The sequence below is a fragment of the Myotis davidii genome, unplaced genomic scaffold (assembly GCF_000327345.1).
Source record: "Myotis davidii unplaced genomic scaffold, ASM32734v1 scaffold332, whole genome shotgun sequence".
NCBI classification, from domain to species: domain Eukaryota; kingdom Metazoa; phylum Chordata; class Mammalia; order Chiroptera; family Vespertilionidae; genus Myotis; species Myotis davidii.
The window spans coordinates 6,742,660-6,768,499 of NW_006285779.1; the positions used below are offsets into that span (position 1 = coordinate 6,742,660).

General features: G+C 52.5%; 1 protein-coding gene across 1 annotated transcript in view; it reads left to right on the forward strand.

Annotated features, from left to right (window-relative positions):
- Positions 1–25,840, forward strand: part of SLIT1 (slit guidance ligand 1) — a 150,304-nt gene that overhangs the window by 2,507 nt on the left and 121,957 nt on the right. The window contains exons 2-4 of the mRNA XM_006756675.2: positions 16,772–16,843; positions 19,198–19,269; positions 24,364–24,435. Coding sequence (XP_006756738.1) covers positions 16,772–16,843; positions 19,198–19,269; positions 24,364–24,435 — 216 coding nt within the window. The remainder of the gene's footprint in view (positions 1–16,771; positions 16,844–19,197; positions 19,270–24,363; positions 24,436–25,840) is intronic.

Genomic DNA, 25,840 nt, shown 5'->3' on the forward strand with positions numbered 1-25,840 from the left:
AAGAGCCTTGATTTAATTCAGCAAATGCTTACAGAGCCAGGAACTGCCCCGGGTGCTGAAGCTCTAGCCTGGAGTGAGCAGCTCCCTGCCCTCGGGGAAGGGTAGTCCAGAGGACGGGGCAGGGGACACCCGACTGTAAGCTTCTGGGAGAGGGCCAGGCACACAGCATCATGGGGCTTTTGGTGGGAACATTAGGGTGAGAAGCCCTTTTCTGGGGTAAAGGGTCTTCTCAGAGGATAGGCCATTTTATCAGGGTACTTTGGGAACCAGCAGTGGTTGGGTTGTATTTTGTCAAGCGGAGAAGACAGCAGCCAGAAAGAGGAAGTGTATGAGCAAAAGGCCTGCAGGTGTGAGTGCGCCTGGCCTGCTGGGAGAATGGCCAGCGCTGCCCTGGGGCTGGCACGTGCTGTGTCCAGTGGGATGCGATGGGACTTGAGGTTGGGACGGTTGGGAAGAGTCTGGGAAGAGTCGGAAAGGCCTTTCTCTACCTGGATTTTTCCTCTGGGGACTTCAGGGTTGGCATGCAGAGGTGAGTTATCTTAGGGTGAAGTCTGATCTTTGCGCCAAACTCCTTAGGTTGGGAAAGCACGTAGAAAGCAGAAGGAGCCTGCCTGTTCCACACATGGCCGCGAGAGCGCCGTTTGAGGAGGAAAAGACCACCCTAAGCAGAGGCCCTGGGGAGAGCCTGGATGGACTCAAAATAACTGTGGCAGATACTCTCTCTAATCTCTGTGAGCGTCTCGCAGTATGAGAGCCCGAACCGGCAGCTTCTTCTGAGGCTGACATTTTTATAGACGGCAGCTGCGCATTTGTCTTCTGTGTTCTGGGCAGTTTCTACGGCAGCCACAATGCCTGGCAACTTTACGACCATATAGTCCATAACGCTGGGTCCAGGCCTGTACCCCAAGTGGGAAGAAGTTGTCATTGGTTTGCTGCGGGGACTTCTGGGAAGAGGCTGTGCAAGCAGGCCCCAGACCTGCTGCGGACATCGCTTGAGCCAGAGGGGCTGTGGGGCTGGTGGATGGGGAAGAGGTGCTAGTAATTCACTGCCTTGGAACAATTAAAACACCAAGTGAGGTTTGGGGGTGTGCTGGGGGAGGCTTGAAGCTTGTCTCTTTGTGGGACTCAAGACTCAGAAGGACCCAACCATGGCCATTATGAATTGTATTTTTATCCAAGTAAGGACCCTGACTTTCACTAGAATGTTCAGGAGAGTATGATGAGAGAGTATGTGTGGACACTGCTTCTCCTTTACACCCCGGGCAGTTGTGTTCTAGGTTTGCCATCGATCCCCTGTATGGGTGCAGGGTGCAGAGAGGGGCGAGGCCCAGGATGGAGAGGTGGGGAAGGGCCCTGGGCCGGCCTGTTGGCTTCCATTTTGCCCCCAAACCTGCTGCTGCTTGTCAGACCACTAGGGCCCCACTCTCCCACCTTCTTCCGTATGTCCCCTGCCTCCTGGCCAGCGTGTCCACTGCTCTCACTATCTGTCTGCTGCAGAGGCCTGGGGGTCCCATGCCTTCTCCCGGCTCAGCCCCCTGAGTCTGGAGGCCCCATTCAGCAGGGTTGGGTGGTGATGCCCAAGGAAGACTGCCCAGGGCACCCCCAGGCTGATCGTCTGGGATCCTGTTTGGAATATCAAATAATGATCGAAGGGTGGCTATAGAGAGAGGGGTCAGCGGGCCAGACTGAAGCCATGTCTACTCCCAGGGCTGGGTGGGCCTGGGCTCTCTGAGCAGGACTCGGTGGTCTCCTGCAGGGGGACTTGCTTCCTGGTGGGACTCACATCTCCAGTCTCCGGTGCCCTGGGCTCACTGCGGGCTCTCGGTGACCGATGGCAGGGCCCCAGTGCTGTCCTCCATCCTCTCCAATTCCCAGTTTCCCATCTGTACAAGGGGACGGCGACAGCTTTGCAGGCTGACGATGAGGAGTGAGTGAGTGGATGCAGTGGAGAGGGCCTGGCGACATGCATGTCAGGTGGCTAGTGTTCTTCCACCCTCAGCCTCTGGGGAGCGTGACACCCACTACCTCATAGGGCTTTGCAGGGTTCACTCGTGCTCTGTGGGTGAAATGCTTTGTGATTCAATTACGTGATAATGTTATTCTTTATTATGTGAGAAGCCCTAGCTACAGGTTTGAGGGTTCGGTTGGGGCAGGAGAGAGCTGGGGAGGTAAGCATTTGGGTGTTGGCCGTGCAGTTGGCTGCCCTCCCGGAGTCGGGCTGCTCAGAGTGCTCCCTCCCTGTCCTGGGGCAGCTCTGCCCCTGCCCCTGGGATCTGGAGGCAGGGAGCAGGGCAGTCTGTGCAGGGACTCTGCAGGGCGGACGGCATGCTGGCATGGCGCTGGAGCCAGCCGCCGGGTTTTTAGCCTCTCTCTGCCATTCAGGAGCTGGGGACCTTGGGCAAGTTATGGGTTGGACCCATTCATTAAGCAGATAGCTATCTATCGAATGTCTGCATTAGCTGAGGGAATGGTGCCGGTCAGAAACCCAAACTGCCTCCCCCACCCTGAGCTTTGGTCCAGCAGGGGAGATGGAGATGAAAGACAGGATAGGAGAGTAAATGCGTAATTGCAGGCCAGTAAGTGCTGTGGGGGAAAGTGCTGACTTCTCAGAGCCCCGCTCCCCTGCCCCGCGAGTGGGGATGATGACAGGACCCGCCTCAGACCGTGGTGGTGAGGATTAAATGCCGCAGTGCCGGGAGAAGCACTTTGCACCAGGCCCGGCACGCAGCAAGTAACCAATAAATGCTACTATGACTGTTATTAAGGTGACAGAATTGCAGGGACGGGGAAGGAACTTGGGCACCACTCAGTGCTGGATCCCAGCATGGCCCTGCTCTCCATCCCTCACCCAGCGCTCTGCATCCCCCGGGAACCGTGGAGCACACGGAGACAGGGCTGCCCCTTCTCCGAGGCTGGGGGCTGGCGGGGGTGGCCCAGGCTGCCCAGGCTGCCAGCAGGGGCGGCCGTGCTCTTTGGGCCTGGGCCCGGGCGTCGGGACTGGCAGCTCCTGCTTTATTGGGAGCAGACGGGAGCTTGGTGGAGTGGCCGCCTCCAGTTCTGTGCCGGCATTAGCAGCTCGGCAGGGCTCTTGCTTAATGGGATTTTTTCCCCAAATGCTGTAATTATCGCCATACAAATACTTATTACCCAGAGCAGATGACGGCCGGGCTTTGGGCAGTCGCCAGGGAGCTGGGCTGTGCTGGGGCTGGGGGTGGGGGATGGAGAATTGGCTCTTGTTTTTGACGGCGCTCTAGACCCCTCCTTTCCTTCCCGGGACCCAGCCCGTGGTGCACAAACAGCTGTTGGGCGCCTGCCATGTGCCAAGTGTCTAGAGCGGTCCCCGGTGTGGACCCGCTCCTCAGGGAGCTTGCGGCCTGGTTGGGGGGAAAGGTCTCCCTGTGAGAGAACAAACCGGCAAGGCTGTCCACGGGGACGCAGAGCACAGTGGCCACAGCACAGGCTTGGGCGGGAGAATGGCCCCGTTTGAATCCTGCTTCCCTCAACTGCTCCCCAAGAGATCCTGGGCAGCTTCACTAGTGCCTTGATTTTCTCCTCTGTAAAATGGGGCCAATGATAGCACTTACCTCGCAGGACTGTGAGTTCCAATGAGATACTACAGGTACTTAGAGGGGTTGGAATAACGTTGGCGCGTAGAAAGGACGCCGTCATTGTTGGAAATGAGATGGGAGTGAGGACTTGGATCCCTGCACTGATTGGGGTTGTGGGATTTGAAGGTTGGGTAGGACTTGGGCAAGGGGATCTGGGGACACTCAGAAGGTGTGAGCCATGGATTTGGGAAGGAGAGTGAGGAGTCAACCCAGCGGACGGGGTGAACAGTTGTGTTGCTGAGTTCTGAGGGACGAGAGGACAGGAATGGGTGAGCCCAGGCCACGGGCTGGGAAATGCGCAGCCGTCAGGGGGGATGTGTGCGGAACTATTAAAGCTGCTTCTTTTTACTCTTCAGTGATTTTTAATAGATCTGCCGAGTTGTCTAAATATCACCACGATCCAATTTCAGAGTATTTCCGTCACCCCAAAGACTCCTTGTCCTTATTTTAACTTTTTAATTTGTTATAATTTCAAACTTACAGAAAGTTGCAAAAAAAAATTTATAAGGACCTCCTATATATCTGTTACCCAGATTCAGTTATGTATATTTTGCCCCATTTGCTTTATATTTTACACATGCAGACACACGTACACACACACACACTTTTTTTTCTGAACCATTTCACAATAGGTTGGACACATTGTCACCTTTTTTCTCTAAATACTAGTACTTCTGTGTGTGTTTTCTAAAACCAACAAGGCTGTCAAAATCAGAAAATTTAATATTGATAAGTTATTGTTACCTACCCATGCCTCCTTATGAACTAATACATGAGATCATGTATGAATTTAATCCGTTGCCCCCAAAACACCTTTCATGGCTATTTCCCCCCCAGGTCCAGAATTCTGTCCAGGACCAAACGTGGCATTTACTCATCATGGGTCTTCGGTCTCCTTTAATTTGGACTAGTTTCTCGGCCTTCCTTTGCTTTTCTTGACCTGGACATTTTTGCAGAATACAGGCCAGTTATTTTGTAAAACGTCCCTCGATTTGGCTTCATCTGCTCTTTTTTTACGATGGCATTCGGGCCATGCATTTCTGACAGGAATGCTAGAGAAGCGATGCTGAGCCCAGTGTTGGCGATCTTAGCTTTGGTCCCTGGGCAAGCTGGAAAGTTACTATTTACCCTTAGTTATGAGTAAGTAATTTGTGGGGAGGTACTTTGAGGCTGCGTGAGTATCCTATTCCTCATCAAACTCTTACTAGCTTTAGCCCCTACGGGTGAGAAGTTTTTAACTCCATCATTTCTTCTTGGCAAACGACCGTAAGAAAGCACGTCCCGGCCCTCCGCCTGCTTTTCTGTTCATGCATAACAGTCTGGACCTGTGGATTATGCTTTGTTCTTTGGGTTGCAGTGTGTTACTATCATTATATATTTTGATATTCATCGTGTCCCGCGTGTGGCCAGTGGGAGCCATTTCAAGCTGCTCCTCTGTCCCTTTGACAAGCCTCTTTGAGCACTTACCCCCAGGGGTTTTGAGTGGAGAGTGACAAGTGCAAAATGCTGTCTTAAGACGTTCTGTGGCCTGGCTTTGTTGTGGAGAATAAATGGAGGGTGAAACTAACCGATGGTGGGGACGCCAGTGGGTATGATGACTGTGGTTCCTAGCTTTTCTGTGACAGTGGTTTTGCTGTCGTTGCTGTATTTTATTCTTTTTTAAAAAATGTAAAAACTTTTATTTTGAAATGATTTTCGATGTACAGAAATGTTGCAGAAATAGTAGAGAGAGTCCCACAGACCTTTACTCAGCTTCCCCTAATATTGACATCTTTCTTAGCCATAGTACAGTGCTCAAAACTAAGAAGTAGCATTGGTACAATAGTTAAACTACTGACGTGGTCTACATTTCCTCAGTTTTCCCACTACTGTCCCTTTCCTATTCCAGGATCCAAGCCTGGATTCCCCATTGAATTTGATAGTCATTTCTCCTTTGTCCCGTTCAATCTGTGACAGTTCCTTAGTTTTTTCTTGCTTTTTATGACCTTGATATGTTCTTAAAAATATATTTTTATTGATTTCAGAGAGGAAAGGAGAGGGAGAGAGAGATAGAAACATCAATGATGAGAATTATTGATCAGCTGCCTCCTGCATGTCCCACACTGGGGATCGAGCCTGCAACCCAAGCATGTTGCCCTTGGCCGGAATCGAACCTGGGACCCCTCAGTCTGCAGGCTGATGCTCTATCCACTGAGCCAAACCGGCTGGGGCTGACCTTGAAATTTTTGAAAAGTAGCGGTCAGTTATTTTGTAGAAGGTTCTGCAGTGTGGGTCTGTCTGGTGTTAATTTCATGATTGGATGAGGTTATGCATTTTTGGCAAGAATGCGTCATAGGTCACAATGTGTCCCCCCCAGAACATCCTAACTGGGTGGATGACATCACTATGTCTCGTTGCTGGTGATGTTAATCTGATCTCTTGGTTAAGAGGGTGTCTGCCGGGTCTCGCCACTGTAATGTTACTATCTTCCCATTTGTAATGAATAAATATTTGGGGGAGATACTTTGAGACTATATAAGATCCACTTTGTCCTCAAATTCTTACCTACTAATTTTAGCTTTCATTAATGGATCTTGCCTGCAACCATTATTATCCAATCTTGATTTTCTATTTCCCTTATTTCTTCCACAGTCATTAATTGGAATTCTTCTGTAGGGAAGACAATTTTATTCCTTTTTAAGAAGGTGGCTTGTTTGATGGGTACCTTGGGTTTTGAGTTTCCTGAGGGCAGGGATCATGCCTTATGCATCTTTGTGTCCCTTCACCTGGTGCATAGTACATGCTAAAAAAAAAAGGTTGAGTTGTTTTTTTTTTTTCTTTCTAGAAACTTCTGGTAAGACCTTTCATGGCTCTGATCTTTGCTTTAGAAAATATGGTCCTTGTGGTGGGCTGAATAAAGGCCCCCAGCGATGTTCACATCCCAATCCCCGGGACCTGCCAGGACCTGTGACTATGTGGCCCTCCAGGGTAAAAGGGACTTTGCAGACATTAGTAAGTTAAGGATCTCGAGGTGAGCGATGACCCTGGATTATCCAGGTGGCCCAACGTAACCACAGGATCCTGTAGGAGGAGGCAGGAGGGTCAGAGTCAGTGGTAGGAGATGTGGCCTACAAGAGCGTGGGGTGAGAGAAGGGGGCCAGGAGCTGAGAGTGCAGGGACCTCTAGAAGGTGGGAAGGCAAGGAAAGGATTCTTGCCCAGAGAAAGGAACACACCCGGTGAGACTGATTTGGGACTTCTGATCTCCAGAACTGTAAGATGAGACATTGATGTTGTTTTAAGCCGCTGGGCACATGGTAATTTGTTTCTGGCAGCAGTAGGAGAGGACTGGTCCTCATAGGATGAGGAGGCTGCTGCAGAGGCTGAGACCGGAGGGAGGCAGGCCCGGACCGAGGCAGAGAGAGCACGTGGGAGGGCCATGGGGGACCCGAGGCTCGAGCCTGGGCGAACAGTCTTCTGAATAAAGTTGATCCTGGAGAAGCCATGTGTTTGGCTTCTGCCTCTTTTGCCAGTAAACAGCTACGTGAAAACATGTCTATAGAGCAGTGGTTCTCAACCTGTGGGTCGTGACCGCTATGGGGGTTGAATGACCCTTTCACAGGGGTCGCCTAAATACATCCTGCATATCAGATATTTACATTACGGTTCATAACAGTAGCAAAATTACAGTTATGAAGTAGCAACGAAAATCATTTTATGGTTGGGTCACAACATGAGGAACTGTGTTAAAGGGTCGCGGCATCAGGAAGGTTGAGAACCGCTGCTCTAGAGGTAGGAACCAGGGATGGTTACTCTGGAGAGTGTTCAGGCTGGAGTGGCAGTCGGGGGGGGCCTCCTGGGGAAGCAGTGAAACCCATGAGGGCAGTGGAAGAGGAACCTCACGGGAATAGGCATCTCCCAGATGCTGGTCAAAATGCAGACCCAGGCCACCCCCAGAAAGCTGCCTTCGCAACCTTTGCTGACTGTAGTTCGGTGAGTCAGGTGCAGGAGGTGCTCAGACCACGGCTGAGAAACTGCTCGGTGCCGGGGTTTCCTGGGAGGAAGGTCCTGGCTGTGGCCTCCTCCACGTGGGAGGGCAGGCGGGGCTGCGGGAGGCAGGAAGCGCCCTGTCCTGTGTGTGACACCAGGAGCACCGGCAGAATGTCTGTGGCTTTGAACCTGGATAAAGAGTAACTGCTGCCAAACCAAGAAGGTGTTTGGAGGCGGGAAGAGGGCTGGCGGTGTGGGGAGCAGCCAGTCTGGCCAAGGAAAGCTCTGGAACTGTGATGGGGTCACGGCAAAGCCAGGCAGACTGGTTTCCTGGGAGAAGTGGAGGGTGGAAGGCAGATGGTGGGGGATTGAGTAGGTGGTGAGGAAGTGTTCAGGAGGAGAGAACAAGAGCAGGAGCTCCAAGGCAGGGTGTTGTTTGCAGGGTAGGGGCAGGTCAACTGCAGTCTGCTGGGGGCAGAGGCAGGATGGGGGCAGTGGGGGGGCAGTTATGGAAAGGAGGAGCCAGTGCCCTTGGGGATGGGGATGGGGATGGGGATGGGGTGGGGATGGGGATGGGGATGGGTGGGGTGGTGGGACCTTGACTGATCAGAGAACTGAGGTGGAGAGACGTGAAGGGAGTGTGGTGATGGTGTTGGAGCCCCAAGGGCACCTACCTTGTGCCAGGCTCAGAGCGAGATGCTTCACCAAGTCCATCCTTTTGCTCCTCATGCTGGGCCTGGGAAGGTATTACTTACCCTTCTTTGCTGATGTGGAGAAGGGTCAGAGAGGTGGGGCTCTCTGCCTGGGTCACAGAGGGCTGGTAAGTGGCTGCCCAGGGACCCGGAGCCTTCAGGATCTGAGAGATATGTGTATTTTGTTTTTAAATTTGCTACTGTTCCACACATCTCAATAAGGCCTGGCTTGGTTTGTTCATTCATTCATTCATCAGGCATTCATTCATCTCCTACAAAACTCCTGTCAGGGCTTAGCACTGGGGCTTAAAGGTAGTTTGACCATGATTGATTCCTGTCCGTGCATGTTTATGGGGTGGACCCAAGTTAGTGTAAGGAGGGGGTGTCCAGCCTGGGGGTAGGGGCGTGGTGAGCAGAATTGGGGGATGTTGCAGGGAGTTCATTGGTGGGCTTGGGGTGGGCAGTGGGTGGCGAGCACTTGGCAGGCATGTACATGGAGGCCTGGTGGCTAACAGTGGGGCCCTGGCTGTAGGTTGTGGTTTTGAGGTAAGCCCCAGACCTGGGAAGGGGATTGGCAAAAGCAAAACTGGGGCTCAGGAGTGAAGGGACAGGGTGCAGATTGGGCCTTAGAACAGAATCCATCGCAGAGTTGGGGTTAAGAGCTGGGCCCTGACCATGAGGTGGCCGACCACCATCAAGAAAACAGGAAATCATGAGTGGTGGTGAGGATGTGGAGAAATTTTAACCCTTGTGCACTGTTGGTGGGAATAGAAAATGGAGGAGCCACTATGGAAAACAGCATGATGATTCCTCAAAAAATTAAACATAGAGTTACCATATGGCCCAACAAGTCCACTTCTATGTATACACCCAGAAGAACTGAAAGCAAGGTCTCAAAGGTATTTGTACACCCGTGTTCGAGCAGCATTATTCACATGGCGAAAGGGTGGGAGCAACCCAGGTGCCCACTGATGGATGGACAAAAGGCAGAGTAACACACAATGGAATATCAGTTAGCCTCAAAAAGGAAGGAAATTCTGACACATGCCACCCCATGGATGAACCTCGAGGACACTGTGCTCAGTGAAGTAAACCAAGCTCAACAAGACAAGTACCGTATGATCCCACAGGTATGACTTACCTGGAGGAGTCTAATTCATCGAGACAAAGTGGGACGGTGGTTGCCAGGGGCGGAGGAAGAGAGGGGTGAGAGAGTTAGTGTTTAATTGGTACAGAGTTTCGGCTTTTTAAGATGAAGAAGTTCTGGAGATCTGTTGTACAACAATGTGAATATACTTAACCCTAAGTGAACTGTGCACTTAAACATGATCAAAGAGTAAATTTTTATTATGTGTGTTTTTCCACAATTAAATATTAGAGAGAGAAAAGAGAACTGAGCCCTGAAATCAGATATGTCAGGGTTCGAGTCCTGCCTGTTTAACCTGCTTCTATTATGAGGCTTCCGTGCGCTGGCTTGGTTGTGATAGTGCAGGTATTACTATTATTCAAGCCAAGCGAACAAGAGGTCCCCAGAAGCTAGGCGGGTAGCAAATCTGCCCGGTGTGCTCCCCTGATTGCTCAGCCATCGGCCCTTTTGACTCCCACTAGGTTTAGGACTGTGGTCGCACGGGGGTTGGTGCTGGGCCTGTGGGCCCTGCTAGGGGGTTGGTGGAGCCTCCGGGTCATGACCTGCTGGGGCCCGAAGACTGTGGGGAGGGCTCAGCCGGCTGACTGGAGCATGTGTCAGGCCTCAGACGCCCCGTGCCCACAGAAGCCGGGCGCGGTGGGCAGCATTGCTCACTCAGCCTATTTTCACTCTCTATATAGCGAACACCTACTGTGTGCCAGGCAGCCTCGCAGGTGCTGGGTGTACAGCAGTGAGCAAAACAGATGGAGCCCTGTCTCCTCACAGCCTGGCAGGGGAGACGGGCCTTTAACAAAGGACCTCATATTGAGCCCTCAGGTCTCCAAATTGCAACGGGGCACCCCCCCGGGGAGGCTGCTTAGAGGAGGGGCATTTAAATTGAGGCCTGAAGGATGTTAGCAGTGAGCAGGTGTGTGTGTTGCTGGGCAGGTGAGGAGGAGCCGGGTGTTCCGGGCTGTTCCAGGCTGTGCTGGGCTGAGGGAGCAGCACGGGCGAGGGCCCTGAGGCAGAAGGAAGTGGAGGAGCAGAGCGGTCGAAGCCCCGGGGCTGGCATCTTCCTGTGAAAGGAACTCAGAGAAATATTAGTTTTTTAACCTGTGGGCCCTGGAGGTTGTTAGTAACACAGCAGTGTCCTCTGTGCGAGGAGCTTTTATTGGCTGATGTCTGTTTGGGGAGAACATTTCTCACTTAGTGGTTTTTTTTAAGTGGGGGAGCAGGGAAGCATGGAAAACATACCCGGCGCAATGCTATTTGGAATCCGCCAGTTTTAATGGAAATTTATTCATGCATTTAAGAACCTTCTTCCAGGTGCCATGTGCCGTGTTAGGCCCTGGGGGTACACGATGAAAAACAACAGGGGTCAGTCGGTCCTCATGGAGCTCCTAACCTTATTCAGGGGCTGAGGCATCACTCAAATAAAAATGCCCCCGATTTGCGCCACAGAGGAGAGGGTTGGGATGCTCCGTGGGCCTGGGACAGCAGGCCTGACCAAGGGAAGGACAGGTTGGAGTGAGTTAGGCGAAGAGGAAGGAGGGAGCGTCCCAAGCAGAGGGAACGGGGAGTTCAGAGGCTCTGCTCCAGGGGGAGCACATCAGAACTCCGCCGCAGGGCAGACCGCGAGGCTTGTTGTTCACGTTAAGATTTTTGTCTTGATTCCAAGCGCAATGGGGATTCATTGAAGGGCTTAAGTGGGGAGTGACATGATCAGATTTGCATCTTGAAAAGATCTCTCTGGCTGTGGCTTGGAGAACAGATTGGAGGGGAGCCAGTGGGATTGTGGGGAGCCCGGCAGGGGCTCCGTGGGGCTCCAGGTGCAATGACAGTCGTCGGCACACAACGGCTGTCCTGGAGGTCGGGGTGTCCGGCCTCGTCTGTGGGCCTAGCTGCAGAGGGAAAGTTCCTTCCCTCAGGTCTCTGGTCTGACTGCACATGCTCGGTGCCATGGATTTGGCCCGGCTAAGATTTCAAAGGACAGTCTCCCAGCCCAGCGGCCTGGCTCAGTCCCAGGCAGAGCCGCGTGTTTGTATTTTGGAGACTCGGCAGGATGGGATTTGAAGGGCACGGAGCCTCCCGTTGCAGGCCTGGGCTGCTGTGGGGTGTTCTGGCCCCTCAGTGACACAGCACCAGGAATGGCTGGAACTCCAGGGCAAGAAATGCCCGTGAGGCGTGTGGGGCCCCAGAACTCCCCGCCAGGGGCCCACGGTGTTTATTCCTGCGGTTCTAGGAAATCCGAGGGTTTCTCTTGGTTTATCATAAACACCCAGATGCTGGGGATCAGATCCTTGCTTCCTGAGAGGATTCAAGAAATCCTGTGTGTTTTTGTTTTTTCCTCAGTAACTTTGCTTCGGAGGATTTTCTCCCAAATCTTTTACCACCGAGGTTTCCCTTTCAGGTTTGGACCACACAGGAACTGATGGAAATCGGGGCCACCTGCCACCCAGTGTACTTCCTCCTGGGGGACAAGAATGGGTGTAGACCCATCACTTTGGGGAGGGAGACAACCATCTCAGGGCGTCTTCCCTGGGCCTTGGCATCCTGGTGCCTGCAGGGCCCGAGCAGCTGGCTCCTCCCTAATCAGCATGGCCCTGCCCGTCCAGCACCAGCCGAGCTGTGCCTGGGGCACCACCTGCCTGGCGCAGCCATAGTCCTTGAGGGAAACAACAGCAGCAGCAACAGCAACACTAGCAGTAAGGACTATTGCAGCAGGTGATGCTGATATAGGAGCCCTGCTCTCGGTGTTTTAGAAATATTAAGTCATCCACCCTGGCCAGGGTAGCTCAGTTGCTTGGGCATCAGTCCTTGCACCAAAAGGTTGCTGGCTGGATTCCTGGTCAGGGCACATGCCCGGGTTGTGGTCTGGATCTCCGCTGGGGGACATGCAGGAGGCAGCCGATCAATGTTGTGCTCTCACATCAATGTTTCTCTCTCTCCCTCTCCCTTCCTCTCTCTCTAAAAATCAAAATTTTTTTAAAACATATTTTATTGATTTTTTTACAGAGAGGAAGGGAGAGAGAGATAGAGAGTTAGAAACATCGATGAGAGAGAAACATCGATCAGCTGCCTCCTGCACATCTCCTACTGGGGATGTGCCCGCAACCAAGATACATGCCCTTGACTGGAATCGAACCTGAGACCTTTCAGTCCGTAGGCCAATGCTCTATCCACTGAGCCAAACCGGTTTCGGCAAATTTTCTAAAAAAAGAAGAAATATTAAGTAATTTAAACTTCACCACATCTCAGGCAGGTGGGTACTATTATTGTCCTCATTTTACGAATCTAGAGACTGAGGCCCAGAGAAGTGACGCTCCTTGCCTAAGCACAGAGCCAGGAATGGTGGAACAGGAATGTGAGGCTGGGCTGTTTAGCGCCAAAGCCCAAGCTTTTAGCCACTAAGAATGCACTTTGCTCAGCAGCTGGGACGCTCCCCTGATCTTGCTGCTTAGGCAGAGTAGATAGCTGCCCCCGCCCCTTTTGAAAGTGTTTTACATATGAGTACCCTATTTAAAATTTTTCATTTGTTTTATTGATTTGAGAGAGAGAGAGTGAGAGAGAGAGAAACATCAATGTGAGAGAGACACATTGATGGGTGGCCTCTCGCACATGCCCCAGCCAGAAATTGAACCCTCAACCTTCTGGTGCACAGAATGATGCTCCAGCCAACGGAGCAGCACCGCCAGGCAGAGCAGACAGTTTCACTACAGGGCCCAGTGTTCCCTGTCCACAGCACACACGTGGCTTCTCAGCTCCATCAAGGCATGAGCACACGGGGGAGAGGTGGGCAGACAGAGCCCATCAGCATGAGGCATCGTGAGGTAGGGAATGAACGGGGAATCACACTGGCCTGGTTTTGCTCGGCCCCACCACTTACTAGCTGTGTGGCACTGGGAAAATGACCTCATCAGTCTGAGCCTTAGTCCATGACTCACCTCGCAGGGAGGGTGCAGTGAGGCGAAGCATGCAGGGCCTGCACACACAGGGGCTCAGTAAGAAGTGGTGGCAGGAATCTCAGGATCCAGGGTGCTTCCTGAGACAGGCCGGGACGTGCCCCAGAGGGCCCACCTGACTTGGTAGCTCTGTCTTAAGGTCACAGCAGCGTCTCGCATTTTTCCGCATTTTTCCGAGGCAGCTTCCTGCGGAGGGGCATCTCCATGGCAACACACCAGCAGCACCTGTTGGAAGAATCGGGTGCTGGAGAAACATGACCTCCTTGCCTCATTCTGCAGCCTCTGCTGAGGGTGGAGGGGACATGGTTGGCTCAGGTTGGAAACTTGATCCTGGTGGGCCGCCCTGCTGACAGGAGGGGGCCGGCCAATGGCTGGAGGTCTTTTTCTCAGCCCGAGTGGGGATAATGCTCCCTAAGCAGCGGCCTCCAGACCTGGGAGTCTGATGAGCCTCGAAGGTTGCCTTCCCAAGGGCTTTTCCCTGAGAGGAGGCACTGAGCCCCAGGGTTCGAGAGCAAGGCTGATGGGGGGAGGCTGAGTTTGCTCTGCTGTCGCACATTGTCCTCTCCTGCCTGCCTGGCACAGGTCTTCCCTTACCTACGGGTGGAGTGAGGTGTAGGAAGTGAGGAGGGGCTGGAACCAGCTATGGTGGGCTAAGGAACTTCTCCTGCCGTCTGCCCAGTGGGTCCCGGTGCAGAGGGTCCAAGGAGAGGCCTGTGAACAAGGGCCCACCAGCCCATCCCGCCCACTGGTGGGAGTCTGTCTTGTCCTCAGTTTCCTGAGTTCCACATTCGGTCCTGCCTTGTTCAGACAAGTCTAAGCGTTTGTCTCTGCCTCAGTTTTGCCGTCTTTAAAATGAATAATTATTGTAGTCAAGTGCTTTATAAACCATGGCTGCCATGGAAAGGAATGAATGATTGTAAAACTCACCAGCTTTTTCATGACTTTTGACTGAGTAATTCCGTTTACAGCAGTGGTTCTCAACCTGTGGGTCGTGACCCCTTTGGCGGTCGAACGACCCTTTCACAGGGGTCGCCTAAGACCATCCTTCATATCAGATATTTACATTATGATTCATAACAGTAGCAACATTACAGTTATGAAGTAGCAACGAAAATAATTTTATGGTTGGGGGTCACCACAACATGAGGAACTATATTAAAGGGTCGTGGCATTAGGAAGGTTGAGAACCACTGACGTATTGTGTCCTGGACAGCTTTCCCCGTTGATACGAACTGATCGGCACCATTTGAAATGGCTGCATAGAGTTTGGTTTCATGGCTGTGCTGAAAGCCAGCTAAGCATCGCTCTGTCGATGTCCATTTAAGCTCAACGTTTTGCTCTTAGAATCAATGCTGACATCTTTATAATCAAAGCGTTCAAACAACCAAAAATTCCTTGTGGTTTTGGGTTTGGGGATGAGAGTTTCAGTAAGATGGCCCAGGCGTGTTGCGGAAGGAGAGATTGGGGTGCAGCACAAGTGAGGCTCGGGGCTGGCTGTTTCAGGGAAGAATATCTAGTTCAGTTAAAAAAAAGACCTTTACATTGAAAAGAGCCCGTCTCACAGGGAGAGGCACGCTCTCGGCGTTTAGGGCGGGAAGTGGCTCCGGCTGGGGCTCCCACCACCGGCCTCGTTACCTTGGAGAGGCCGCCAGCCCCTCTGAGAGACCCTGTTAGAAAGGAGACGGGGAGCAGGGAGTGAGTTTTTCCAGCTGCTCCCCAAGATCAAGAGCCAGGCGCAGGGCAAGGGCAGAGAGAGTAATGAGCAGAATGAATTATTGGCTTGTCAGCTCAGGAGGCAGCCTGGCCTGGTAGAAGCCTGGGCTCTGGGATCAGATGGCCCAGCTCAGGCCCCTGCTCTGTCATGTACCAGCTGGTGACTTGGGGGCGGCACCTCGTTTCTTGGAGCCACTTTTCCCTCCTCTGCAAGATGGACATGATAACTCCTTCCAGCCTGGCGTGAGGAGTGTGTGGAAACTAATTACATGCTGTTCTTAGTGGGTAAGATTCTAGATCATCTAGTCCAAACACACTTCCGAACGCTTTCAGGAAAGAGAACTTGCTGTTCTTCACGGCAGCTCGGGCTCGGGTTGGCCACAGTTGGTAAGTGACGAGACTGAGCTGCAGGGGAACATGGGGTGGTGACAGGTTGTTGCCAAGCCCCTGATGACTGTGACAGAGGTGAGAAAGGAGGGAACGCGGTGGCTGTGAACTTGGAGCTCTACAGACTGGTTAGATGCGGAGGTGACAGCTAGGTTTGACGCGAGGCCCGAGGGAGATTCTGCTGGTGTGTGGCTCAGCGGAAGAACTTTCTGGGGAGCGGAGCGCCTGACTCCTGCAGGGCCTGTCATTCTGAGGTGTGCTGGGGGGCTTCCCTCGGAGGCTGGCTGGGAAGGTGGGACCAGACAGCCTCTGAGCTGGGCTCTAGGTCTAAGGTGCCCAGGACGTGACTGGGGAGGGCCAGGGAGGAACACAGGGGCCAGAGGCCGGGGTGGTGTGAGGGAAGGAGCCACCACTTTTGCAGGTCCGGCCCTAGGATCAGAGAGTGGGATCCCCCCCTTCTTCAGCCCTGCCCTCCAGGCCTCCCGCTTCCTCCCACCCTCTTCTTGCTACAGGGCAGGCTCCTGCTCAGAGACCTCACTGGCTCCCTGTCTCTCTTCTGCTTTCTCCGACCCTCTGTGGTCTGGACCCACGTTCCCCCAACTCTGCTTCCCTCGGCTCCGACTCTCAGCCTGTCCCTTCCCCCACCCCATGGATCTGCTGGGTGTTCTCCCTCTTTGGATGTCCGCTCTGACCCTCCTGCCCTGCAGATCTGCCTTGTCCTGTCCGTCTCAGCGTGAGTCCCACTTCCTCAGTTTCCATTGAATGGCACGGCCCACTCTACTCTCTCCTGTTCAGAAGACGGACAGCTCACAGGAGCCAGTGCCACCAGATGACAAAAACCGTGTCCCCAAGGGGGTCCTTTTAAACCACAGGCCGTACTCTTTACCTACTTATGCCTCGTGTAAACCCTATGAGAGACAGTTATTATCCCCATTTCATAGACAGGAAACTGGCGTTCAGTAAAGATTCCACCTAAATTGCTTCTAATTGGCTACTTTTCCAACTCTTTCGTGTGTTAATGTCTCATCTCTTCAACTAGACCGAGTTCATTCAGGGGCAAAGCTCCGTGTTGGGTTTAGCAGAACTCCCAGCGGGGAGCCTTGTGCGTTCCTGCTGGTTGGACATCTGCTGCCAACAGCCCCCAGCTTGTTGGGCCTCCACATAGACTCGAGGGTCCCAGGCTTGGCTGGGGAGCACCCACCCTACGGGTCAGATGTCAGGCTTGAGCCAGGGAGCGAAGGAGCCTGGAGCTGAGCCCCGGCCTGGGGACCCACCCTGCACAGCTCACCATTTCCTTCTCTCCTCTCCTCCACCAGGGAACTCAATGGCAACAACATCACCCGGATCCATAAGAACGACTTTGCAGGGCTCAAGCAGCTGCGGGTGCTGTGAGTATGGGATCTGCTCCTGCCTGTCACCTTCCCCTGCCCCCTCCCTCGGCAATGGCCTGTGTGTCCCAGGCAGAGCCCTGGCTGTGGGTAGTAGGGTTGTAGGGTTGTAGGGTTGTAGGCAGGCTGGGCTCCTCCACATGGAGTCTGTCTTGGGACACCCTGAGGGTGGTGGGGTGGAAGTGATGGTGAGTCCTGACCCGGAGCAGCCCCTGCCTCCAGCATGGCTGAAAAATTGGGTGATGGCATAGGCACCGGTGGTGGCTGCCTGGCGGGACCTGGGCTGGGCAGATGGGGCTGTCTTGTCCACCGGTTGTCTCCTCGGGTGAGGGAAGACTGAGGGACCGTGCGGAATCTTTAGGTCTCTGTCTTTGTTCAGGCTGCTCTAACAACATGCTACAGACGGGGTGGAATAAACAATAGAAATTTATTTTCTCACAGGTCTGGAGGCAAGGAATCTAAGATCAAGGTGCCGTCAGGGCTGGTTTGTGGTGGGGCCTCTCTTCCCGGCCAGCCGCTCGCTGTGTCCTCAGGTGGCCTGTCCTCTGTGTGTGCACAGAGAGAGCTCTGGTGTCTCTTCTTATAAGGACACCAGTCCTAGCAGATGAGGGTCCCATCCTTATAACCTCATTTAACCTCAGTGACCTCCCTAAGGGCCCTCTCTCCAATATAGTTACGTCGGGGTTAGGGCTTCAATGCATTAATATCTGGGAAGAGGGGCGAAGAGCGGGGACAATTCAGTCTGTAACAGTCTCCATAGTTCCCTTGAACCTGTGGCCCAGAAAACTCCCCAGCAAGGGGCTGCCCTGGCTTGAGAGGGCAGATGATCGGGGGCACTTGAAGGTAGAGTCGATTTCCCTGGGTTGCTTGACAGCGGCAGGTATTGGAGGCAGTGGGCACGACGCCATTGGGAAAGGAGCCATCAGCAGCACCTCCTCTGTCATGCTGGGCAGGGGTGAGGGGCCAGGAGGGTGCTGATCCCTTCCTCTCTCCTTCTCTGCTGATCTCGATGCGGAGGCAGCCTGCCAGGCATACATCCTGATGCAGTGAACATCAGACAGTCATAGAACCCCTCGTCCCTTATTCCCAGGGAAGTGCAAGGGCCCTGGGGCCTCAGTTCTGTCAGAACTACTTGCTTTGCATTCATTTCTCAGGGTCTTTGGAGGAACTGGGGATCTTGTGGCTGATCCTCTCTGGGGTCATAGCTATCGCCCACTGATCTCTGACCCCATCCCAGGCTCCAGAAATCTCTTTTGAGCCTGAGGAAGCTCCCCTTCCTCCTGGTTTATCCCCCTCTTCCCCACCCAGGTCTACACTGGGAGCTCCTCAGTAGCATAGGCCTCTGGAAACAAGAGGAGAAAAAGAAGTGGGTGGTGGCTGTTTCTGCCCTCTGCTCTGTCTCAAACCTCACCTGTGGTGCATGTGGGAGCACATAGGCCACCCGCTGGAGAGTGGAGAAGGGAACGTGGAGAAGGGAACGTGTAGAGAGAAAAACACGTTTGACAACCTCAAAAATTACCATGCAACAGGCGATCTGTTGGCAAAAACTGCTGTCCGCCAGCTGGACGCTCTGGGCTGCATGGCGCATTGGCAATGAGGAGGTGCAGAGCCCCATGGAGCCAGGTGGCTCAGCTGGCAGCAGATGGGCCAGGCAGAGTCGGGGTGCAGGCGGAGGGGGTGTCGTCTGCCAACTGCAGAATGTGCTGCATGTGTGGGCTTTGCCCAGTTGGCACCAGATCCCCTCCCCCTGCTACTGGCCCATTCTGGCCATTCTGCCCCTTGGAAAATCACCCTCGGGGCCAAAGGGGGGCACTTGCACCTGCAACCCAGAGCAGCCCCTGCTGCCTGCTGCCTGGGTCCGGCTTCCCGAGCATGCCTTGGAGCAGTGACCTGGTGCTCTGGTGTCCTGTGGCCTTCTGCCATGCAGGGATCAGCATGGGGCTGGGCTGGAAGCGCATCTTGCGGTGCCATTCTTCCCCTTGGAAAATCACCCTCGGGGCCAAAGCGGGGCACTTGCACCTGCAGCCCAGAGCAGCCCCTGCTGCCTGCTGCCTGGGTCCGGCTTCCCGAGCATGCCTTGGAGCAGTGACCTGGTGCTCTGGTGTCCTGTGGCCTTCTGCCATGCAGGGATCAGCATGGGGCTGGGCTGGAAGCGCATCTTGCGGTTGAGGCTGGGTGTGCTGAGGAGTCCCTGCTGGGAATTGGCAACGTTGTGAGGAAATTTTGTGGGCTCAGGCCGGACTCAGGTCGGCACGCGTCTCAGGCACAGCTCCTGTCTCACTCCCTTGTGCCAGCTGTTTCCAGGAGTCCTTGTCCAACATGCTGTAGCTGTCTTTGTCTCTTCGCTTCCTCAGGCAGCTGATGGAGAACCAGATTGGAGTGGTGGAACGGGGGGCTTTGGACGACATGAAGGAGCTGGAGCGGCTGTAAGTGTCTGTGGGTGTGGGCTCAGGAGGGCGGTGGAGGCAGGCTCTGAAGGGACACGAGCAGACAGCCTGGTGGCCAAGGGGGTGTGTGCTCAGGGGCAGGACGGCACGCCCAGCCTGCCTCCCGCCTGCTGATAGGAGCCAGGGGCAGCTGCAGCGTGGACTTGGTCACAGCATCATCATGAGCTCACAGCAGAGAGAAAGCTGGAGACTGTCCTCATCCCACATTCTAGATGCAGCTATTCTCCCCTGCCCTGGCCCCCGAAAATGCATTATGCCAACAAATCCACACATTACAGAGGAAGTGAGATTTCTTCCTATAATCTCATACCCAGGTGTAAACACTGTTCACCGATGCGTGTGGCCTCAGGGAAGCGTTGGTGTGTGGAGGGGACCATCAGGGAAGCCCTGGGGGCATTGAGGAGCCATGTTTTGGGTGTCAGGGCCACAGCGCAGACACTGGAAGGTGGAGGCATTTCGGACTTGCATGGTTTGTTCCTTACAGGGCTTTCAAGTTTGCAAATGTGTCTTGCAGAGAGCATCCGGAAGCTGCTTCTGGACACGCAGTTCCCCTGTGTCTTGATCAATTTTTGCATTTCAGATGGGCAGTAATGAGGAAAAAAAGGCACGTGGATGGGTGAGGTGGTGGGGGGATTGGCACTCACATTCAGGGTAGTCACCAACCTAATTTTTCTTTTATCTTTTAAATTTTATTAATTGATTTGAGAGAGAGAGAGAGAGAGAGACACACACACACACACACACACACACATTGATTTGTTGTTGCACACATTTATGCATTCAGTGGTTGACACTTGTATGTGTCCTGACCAGGGATTGAACCCACAACCTTGGTGCGTCTGGATGATGCTCTAATTAACTGGGTTACCCTGCCAGGCCCGATCTCATGTTTTGGCAAAGTGGTTTGTATGTAGGTGTCAAGAACTCTATTGTTCATGCCTTTTGAGCCAGAAATAGAGACATGGCTAAAAACATGTATATATCAGGATGTTCATTGTACATTATTGAAATACAATAAAAAATTGACAACAGCCATTCTGGTGGAAACATAGCCGTAAAATCACACTTGGGGAGAGCAATCATGGTCATGGGAATGTACACACAATATAATGTTAAGGGGAAAAGGCAGGAAGTGACATTTGTGTAAATAAAAATTAACTTGTACGTGTACAGAATGCAGGAGGAGGAAAAGAATTGATAATATTAACTCTTACTGCATTGAGTGGTGGGTTAACAGGTAACTTTAATTTTATTCTTTGTGCTTTTATATTTTTATGGATTTCCCAATGATTTTATAATAATAGCTACTATTGATTGCCTTCCTCTCTGCCAGGCACCAAGATAAGCTCTTTGCCCCTCGCCCCCCATATCTCCTTAAATCCTTGAAACAACACTGGGTCAGTGGGATCTTTCAGATGAGAAATAGAGGTGCACAGAAGTTAAGCACTGCCTCATGAAGTGATTATTAAGTGATTACATGCAGGAGAGGGGATTAGAACTGGGACCATGTAGCCTCCAAAGCCTGAGCTCTTAATGGCTATGTCCTAATACCTCCCTTTTCTCTTTTATAGAAAAGAAAATAAGGTATTAAATGAAAGGGAAAGGGTGGGTTGTCTCAGTGCCTTCCTGCAGGTCAAGGCGACCTTTCCTTGGCCTTCCTCAGCCAGCCCTCGCCTGGGTGACAAGGAGCCCCCAGCTGAACAGATAAAGGGCTCAGAAATAAACATACCCCACTTGTGACCTGGTTATGAGGGGCTGATTCGGACCTAACCCATTCCAGCTTCAGCTCGGGCACTGCCAGGCCCCAGAGGAGGAGAGAGGGTGGGTTGGGGTTCAGACATGGCCTCATGGCCCTCGTTACGCCTGCTTCTGCCATCCAAGGCAGGGCCCTACTTTTCGAGTCACGACATCACTGCAGACTTTGTCCCTCCTGTCCTTTTCCAAGTTCCTCTCTTTGTGGCTGCTCTGTCCCTGGGGGTCCAGTGCTTGCTGTGGACGGCCGGCACCCTCTTGGACTTGTCGGGGACCCGTGGTGAATCAGTTAATCATCAATGTTGGATGAAGTGGGGAGTCATGAACACCACACATACTGTAAACATCTCATTTTAAGTTATAACATATAAATGAGCACTTATTGACCTCTCCTCCTACCCGCCCCCCCCTTTTTTTTGTTTTTGCCAAGACCTTTCTTTTTGTTATGAGATGCTGATCGGAGTTCACCTAAACCACACATGTGCACCTTACTTAGGAGTTTTGGTTTTGGTTTCTCTAGGGTGAGTGAGATTTCTGAAGGGTCCTTGGGAGCAAGCGGCGTGGAGGATCCTGAATTTCTTGAATGATCCTCTTGCCCTGCAGTCTTTTCCGTAATTCATCAGCCCTTTAATTAGCAGCTTCCCTTTTAGTGACTCTTTCAAAGCATTCAGCCTAGTTTTCGTAGAGATGACTCTCTCTTTTCGCACTGGTATTTGGTTTGTTTATGTAACAGTTCATTCAATTATACAATTATAATTATAAGTACCTCTGGCTAAACAGGTTTGGGAACAGACGTAACTGGTCTTGTGAGCAGTTACAGACTTGAGTGCAGAAGCAGCCGCGTGCGGTTCTGCGGCCATGAGGATCGGGGTGCCGCGGGTGTCAGGGTCTGATGTTGGGAGGGGGTGCAGCGCTCAGGCACCCTCAGCTGGCTGAGTGGGGGTCGTCGATGTGTCTGTCGTGTGGAGGCAGCCAGGATGGGGAGCTGGCGAAAGGCAGACTTCAGAACCTCACCTCCGGGGAGTTTGGAGGTGAGGGGGGGTCACTCACCGCTGGACATCCTAATTCCTCTGATGCCAGAGAGGCCAGCAGCGGAGTCAACAAACATGTCCCGAGCATTTGTTAGGACCAAGCCATGTGGCCCGATGGTGATGGTGACGCCTTCCCCGTGGGGTTGTTGCAAGGAGGAGACCGGAAGACGTGTGTGTGTGTGTGTGTGTGTGTTCCTCCGACGGGAGGTAACGCCTATAAAACATCTGTTCTGGTGCCTGGCACACGGTGAGGGCTGCTATGGACTGGTAGCCACTGCTGCCAGGGTATTATTCTTCGCTCCCTGCAGGCCCCGCACCTCGCTGGGACCCGCCCTCGATGTCCTTTGATTTTCCACTTTAACTAGTTATTAGATCCCTTTTCCTTTTAAGTGTTTTTCAGAAATTGAAGCTGGAAAACTGAGAACATCTCGGGGGGGGAAACAAAACAAAACAAAAACCAGTGATTACCAGGCAGTGTAAACACAGGATTAATTTATTGGAGAAGGTTAAGGAACTTGGAGCCATCTGAGGTCTCCTGTTGCTTTAAGGATGCTCTTGGTGGTCCCTTTTTTCTGCAGCAGTGATGCGTTTTCCTAGGAGCTGGTCCTTTAGGTAACGCTTCTTCCAGCTGGTCTCACTGCCTGTGCTGTGCTGGGAAATGGTATCTCTCTCACGTAGCAGATAGAGGGTGACTCCTAGGAGGTAAAGTGCCAGCCACATAGAATTACATTCCTTCCTCCCTCCCAACAAAAGGGAGCTTTTGCTGAGCTGGTTGATCATTGTCTAGATCTGTCAAAGGAGAGGTTGTGTGAAACTCAGACTGTGCCATAGACGGAGGGCAGGGGCTGCATTTTACCGCAGTGCTGCTCCAACCTCGCCGAGCACACAGGCCACCTGGGGATCCTGTTGAAATGCAGACTGGCTCTACAGGCCTGGGGGAGAGCCTGAGATGGTGGGGCTCTTAGCAACTCTTAGGTGACGCCCCATCAGGTGGTCCAGGGGCCACAGTATCAAGGCTCCATAGTTTACAGGTGTCACATCCCCTGATGGGCTGGAGGCCAACACCCCAGTGTCAGAGAATTAGTTGCCTGCTAGTCATGGGGATGTAAGGTACAGCATAGGGAGTATAGTCAGGAGCATTGTAATAACTATGAGCGGTGGGTACAGACTTAGTGGAGTGATCACTTTGTAAGTTACATATATGTCTACTCACTGTGTTGTACATCTGAAACTAACATAATAGTGTATGTCAACAGCACTTTAGAAAATGAGGGGGAAAAAAGAGTGTGTTGTCTAAGGTGACGAGATAAGTCTGGGTAAACTTTGCTGCTTCCTTGGGACGAGTCCAGGTTCTTTCTGCACGTCTTCTCGTCAGGCTGCATTCCAGACCCAGACGGCCCACTCCCGCCTGTTTTATTACACCGAGAAGTTGTCCGTCCACCACTAGAGGAACCAGGAATGGTGAACATAAGCAATCGGTCACTACAAATGAAGGGGTCCTTCTCTGTTGTTTGCCATGAAAGGACACCCACAAATTGTTGAGTCAGAAACGTGCAAGTGGCCAAATATGTTTTCTTCTACTATTTGAAGCCTTAAAAAAAATTTAGCATGCATTTCCATAAATAATTTAAAAAAATCAATAAAGCTATTTTTTGTTTTGAAAGAAGGCCTAAAAGCAAACAATAAAAGTTGAGTTGCCACTGAGCCAAATGTGCATAAGAACAATAAAGAGCCAGAAACATGTGTCCAGGGAGCATTTGATATCTTGCTCCCCAGTGTATGTCATCAGTTTGGCTCAAATAAACTCATAAAAATTCTTAAAACCAAAATAAAACACGTGACCAGTCCCGCCCCATTGGGATATACCTCATATTTCATGGGTACTCAGATAGCCAACTCACACACTGAGAGAGATCGATCAGGGCCTTTTAGATCACAAAGGGTCCTGCAGCTGTAAGAGCAGATGCTGATGGGCACGGGAGGAAGTAATGGCAGGAAAGGTGCTCTGCTTATTGCCCGCCCACTCTCTCCATGGCAGGTCCCGGAGGGGAGGGGGGGCTTTCACAGATATTCTGCTGGTATCCTCCCCAAGTGTTGGATGGCAGAACTCCCACTTTATAGATGAGGAAACTGAGGCCCAAAGAAGGTGATTTCCCTGGGATTGTACAGCAACCATGTTAGGATTTGAACCCTGGGTTCTCTGACTCCGAATCCAGTGCTTTCTGAAAAGCCCTGTGGACTTCCTGGATTCCCCGGCAATCCCCAACTCCTCCTCTCTTCTCTTTTGCAGACGCCTGAACCGGAACCAGCTGCACATGTTACCAGAACTGCTGTTCCAGCATAACCAGGCTCTGTCCAGGCTGTGAGTGATGCTCCGAGGCCAGAAAGCTCCCTCTGGGCTCTTATCCCTCACCCTGTGGGAGGGAGAGGGTTTGGTCCGTGGGGTCGGGGCTTTCTCGTGACCCCTATGTTCCTCACGGGGAGGAACTGCTCAGGGTCTCAAAGGTCAGGCCTTTGCTGTTGGAAGGTGCTGTGTGGGCCATTTCTCCATGGCAGGCACCTGACCGAATCTGACGGTCACCGCGTTCCATGTGCTGCCTCTGCCGGTGCGGGGCTCTGGGGGTGGGCCCGGCGTTGCAGGGTGGACATTCATACCCATCCCTCACTGCCTTTGGTAACCTGCCGTGGGTCAAATATTCATTCTTTCAGCGAAGTCCTTCTTGGGCACATTTCTAATTTCAGCTCCGAGTAATAGGGTCTGTTAACTTAGACCTTGTTAATGTGTGTAATGTCACACTTTTATTTGTTGTACATGTACTTCTTTCAAGTTTTAAGGGTCGTGGCTAATTCTGCTGCTTTATGATTTGCCAAGCGTGTCTGTGATTGTTCTACTGTACATTCCATTCCGTGGGATCTTGGGTTAAACAGGACCTTCCTATCTAAGAAATCTCTTTTAGCTCCTTAGCACAGTTGTCTTTGCTTGCCTGCCTCTAGTGATGGGGAGTGCACCGCCTCCCGGGGCAATCAGTTCCATTCTTGAAAAGTCTGCATGTTAGAAACACGTTTTAAATTTTGAGCCCTGAATTTGCTTTCTGATAATTTATGGCTCCCCCTCACCCCCCACCCCAGCTTTGCTTTCTGTAAGTACCTAGAACAATCATAAACTCTTGTTAGATTTTTGAAGGGTCATCATTGGGTTTTTGAATTTTGAGTTGGGAGGTTTTTGAGCACCCTTAGTTGTTGTCATTAAAAACCTGAAACACCATTGCACCGCGTGAGATGCTGGGCAGCTGGTCCCTCCTGACGCTTGCCGGGCAGCACCTAGCGGAGGAAGAAGCAGTAGTGATGCAGGTGAGACTGACGGGTAGGGGCTCGGTGGGAGGTGGCACCAGCATGCTGAGGGGCCAGTTCTTCCCACCTCTGTATGATCTCCAGGCCTCTTGATGAGCCCAGTGGCCTCCAGAATGTGTCACCCGATTCTGCCTTCAAGGCTTGTCTGTCAGATGGAACTCTAATTTTTAGTCTGGTCACTTTCTGTTTCTTTGTCCTCCTGGCCGGGAGGCCTCTCACAGTGACCCTCAGCGATGGCCCTCGTGACTGTCTTTGTCACCCTTGGGCGAGAGCTGGGCTGTCAGTGACGTGGTGCCAGGCACACACAGGGCATGCACGCTTCTTTTCTTTACTAACTGCTGAAGGCACAGAACCTTTCCTGGCAGATGCATCCCCAACACCTCTGTCACGTGCGGTCCATGGGCTGGCGCACAAGG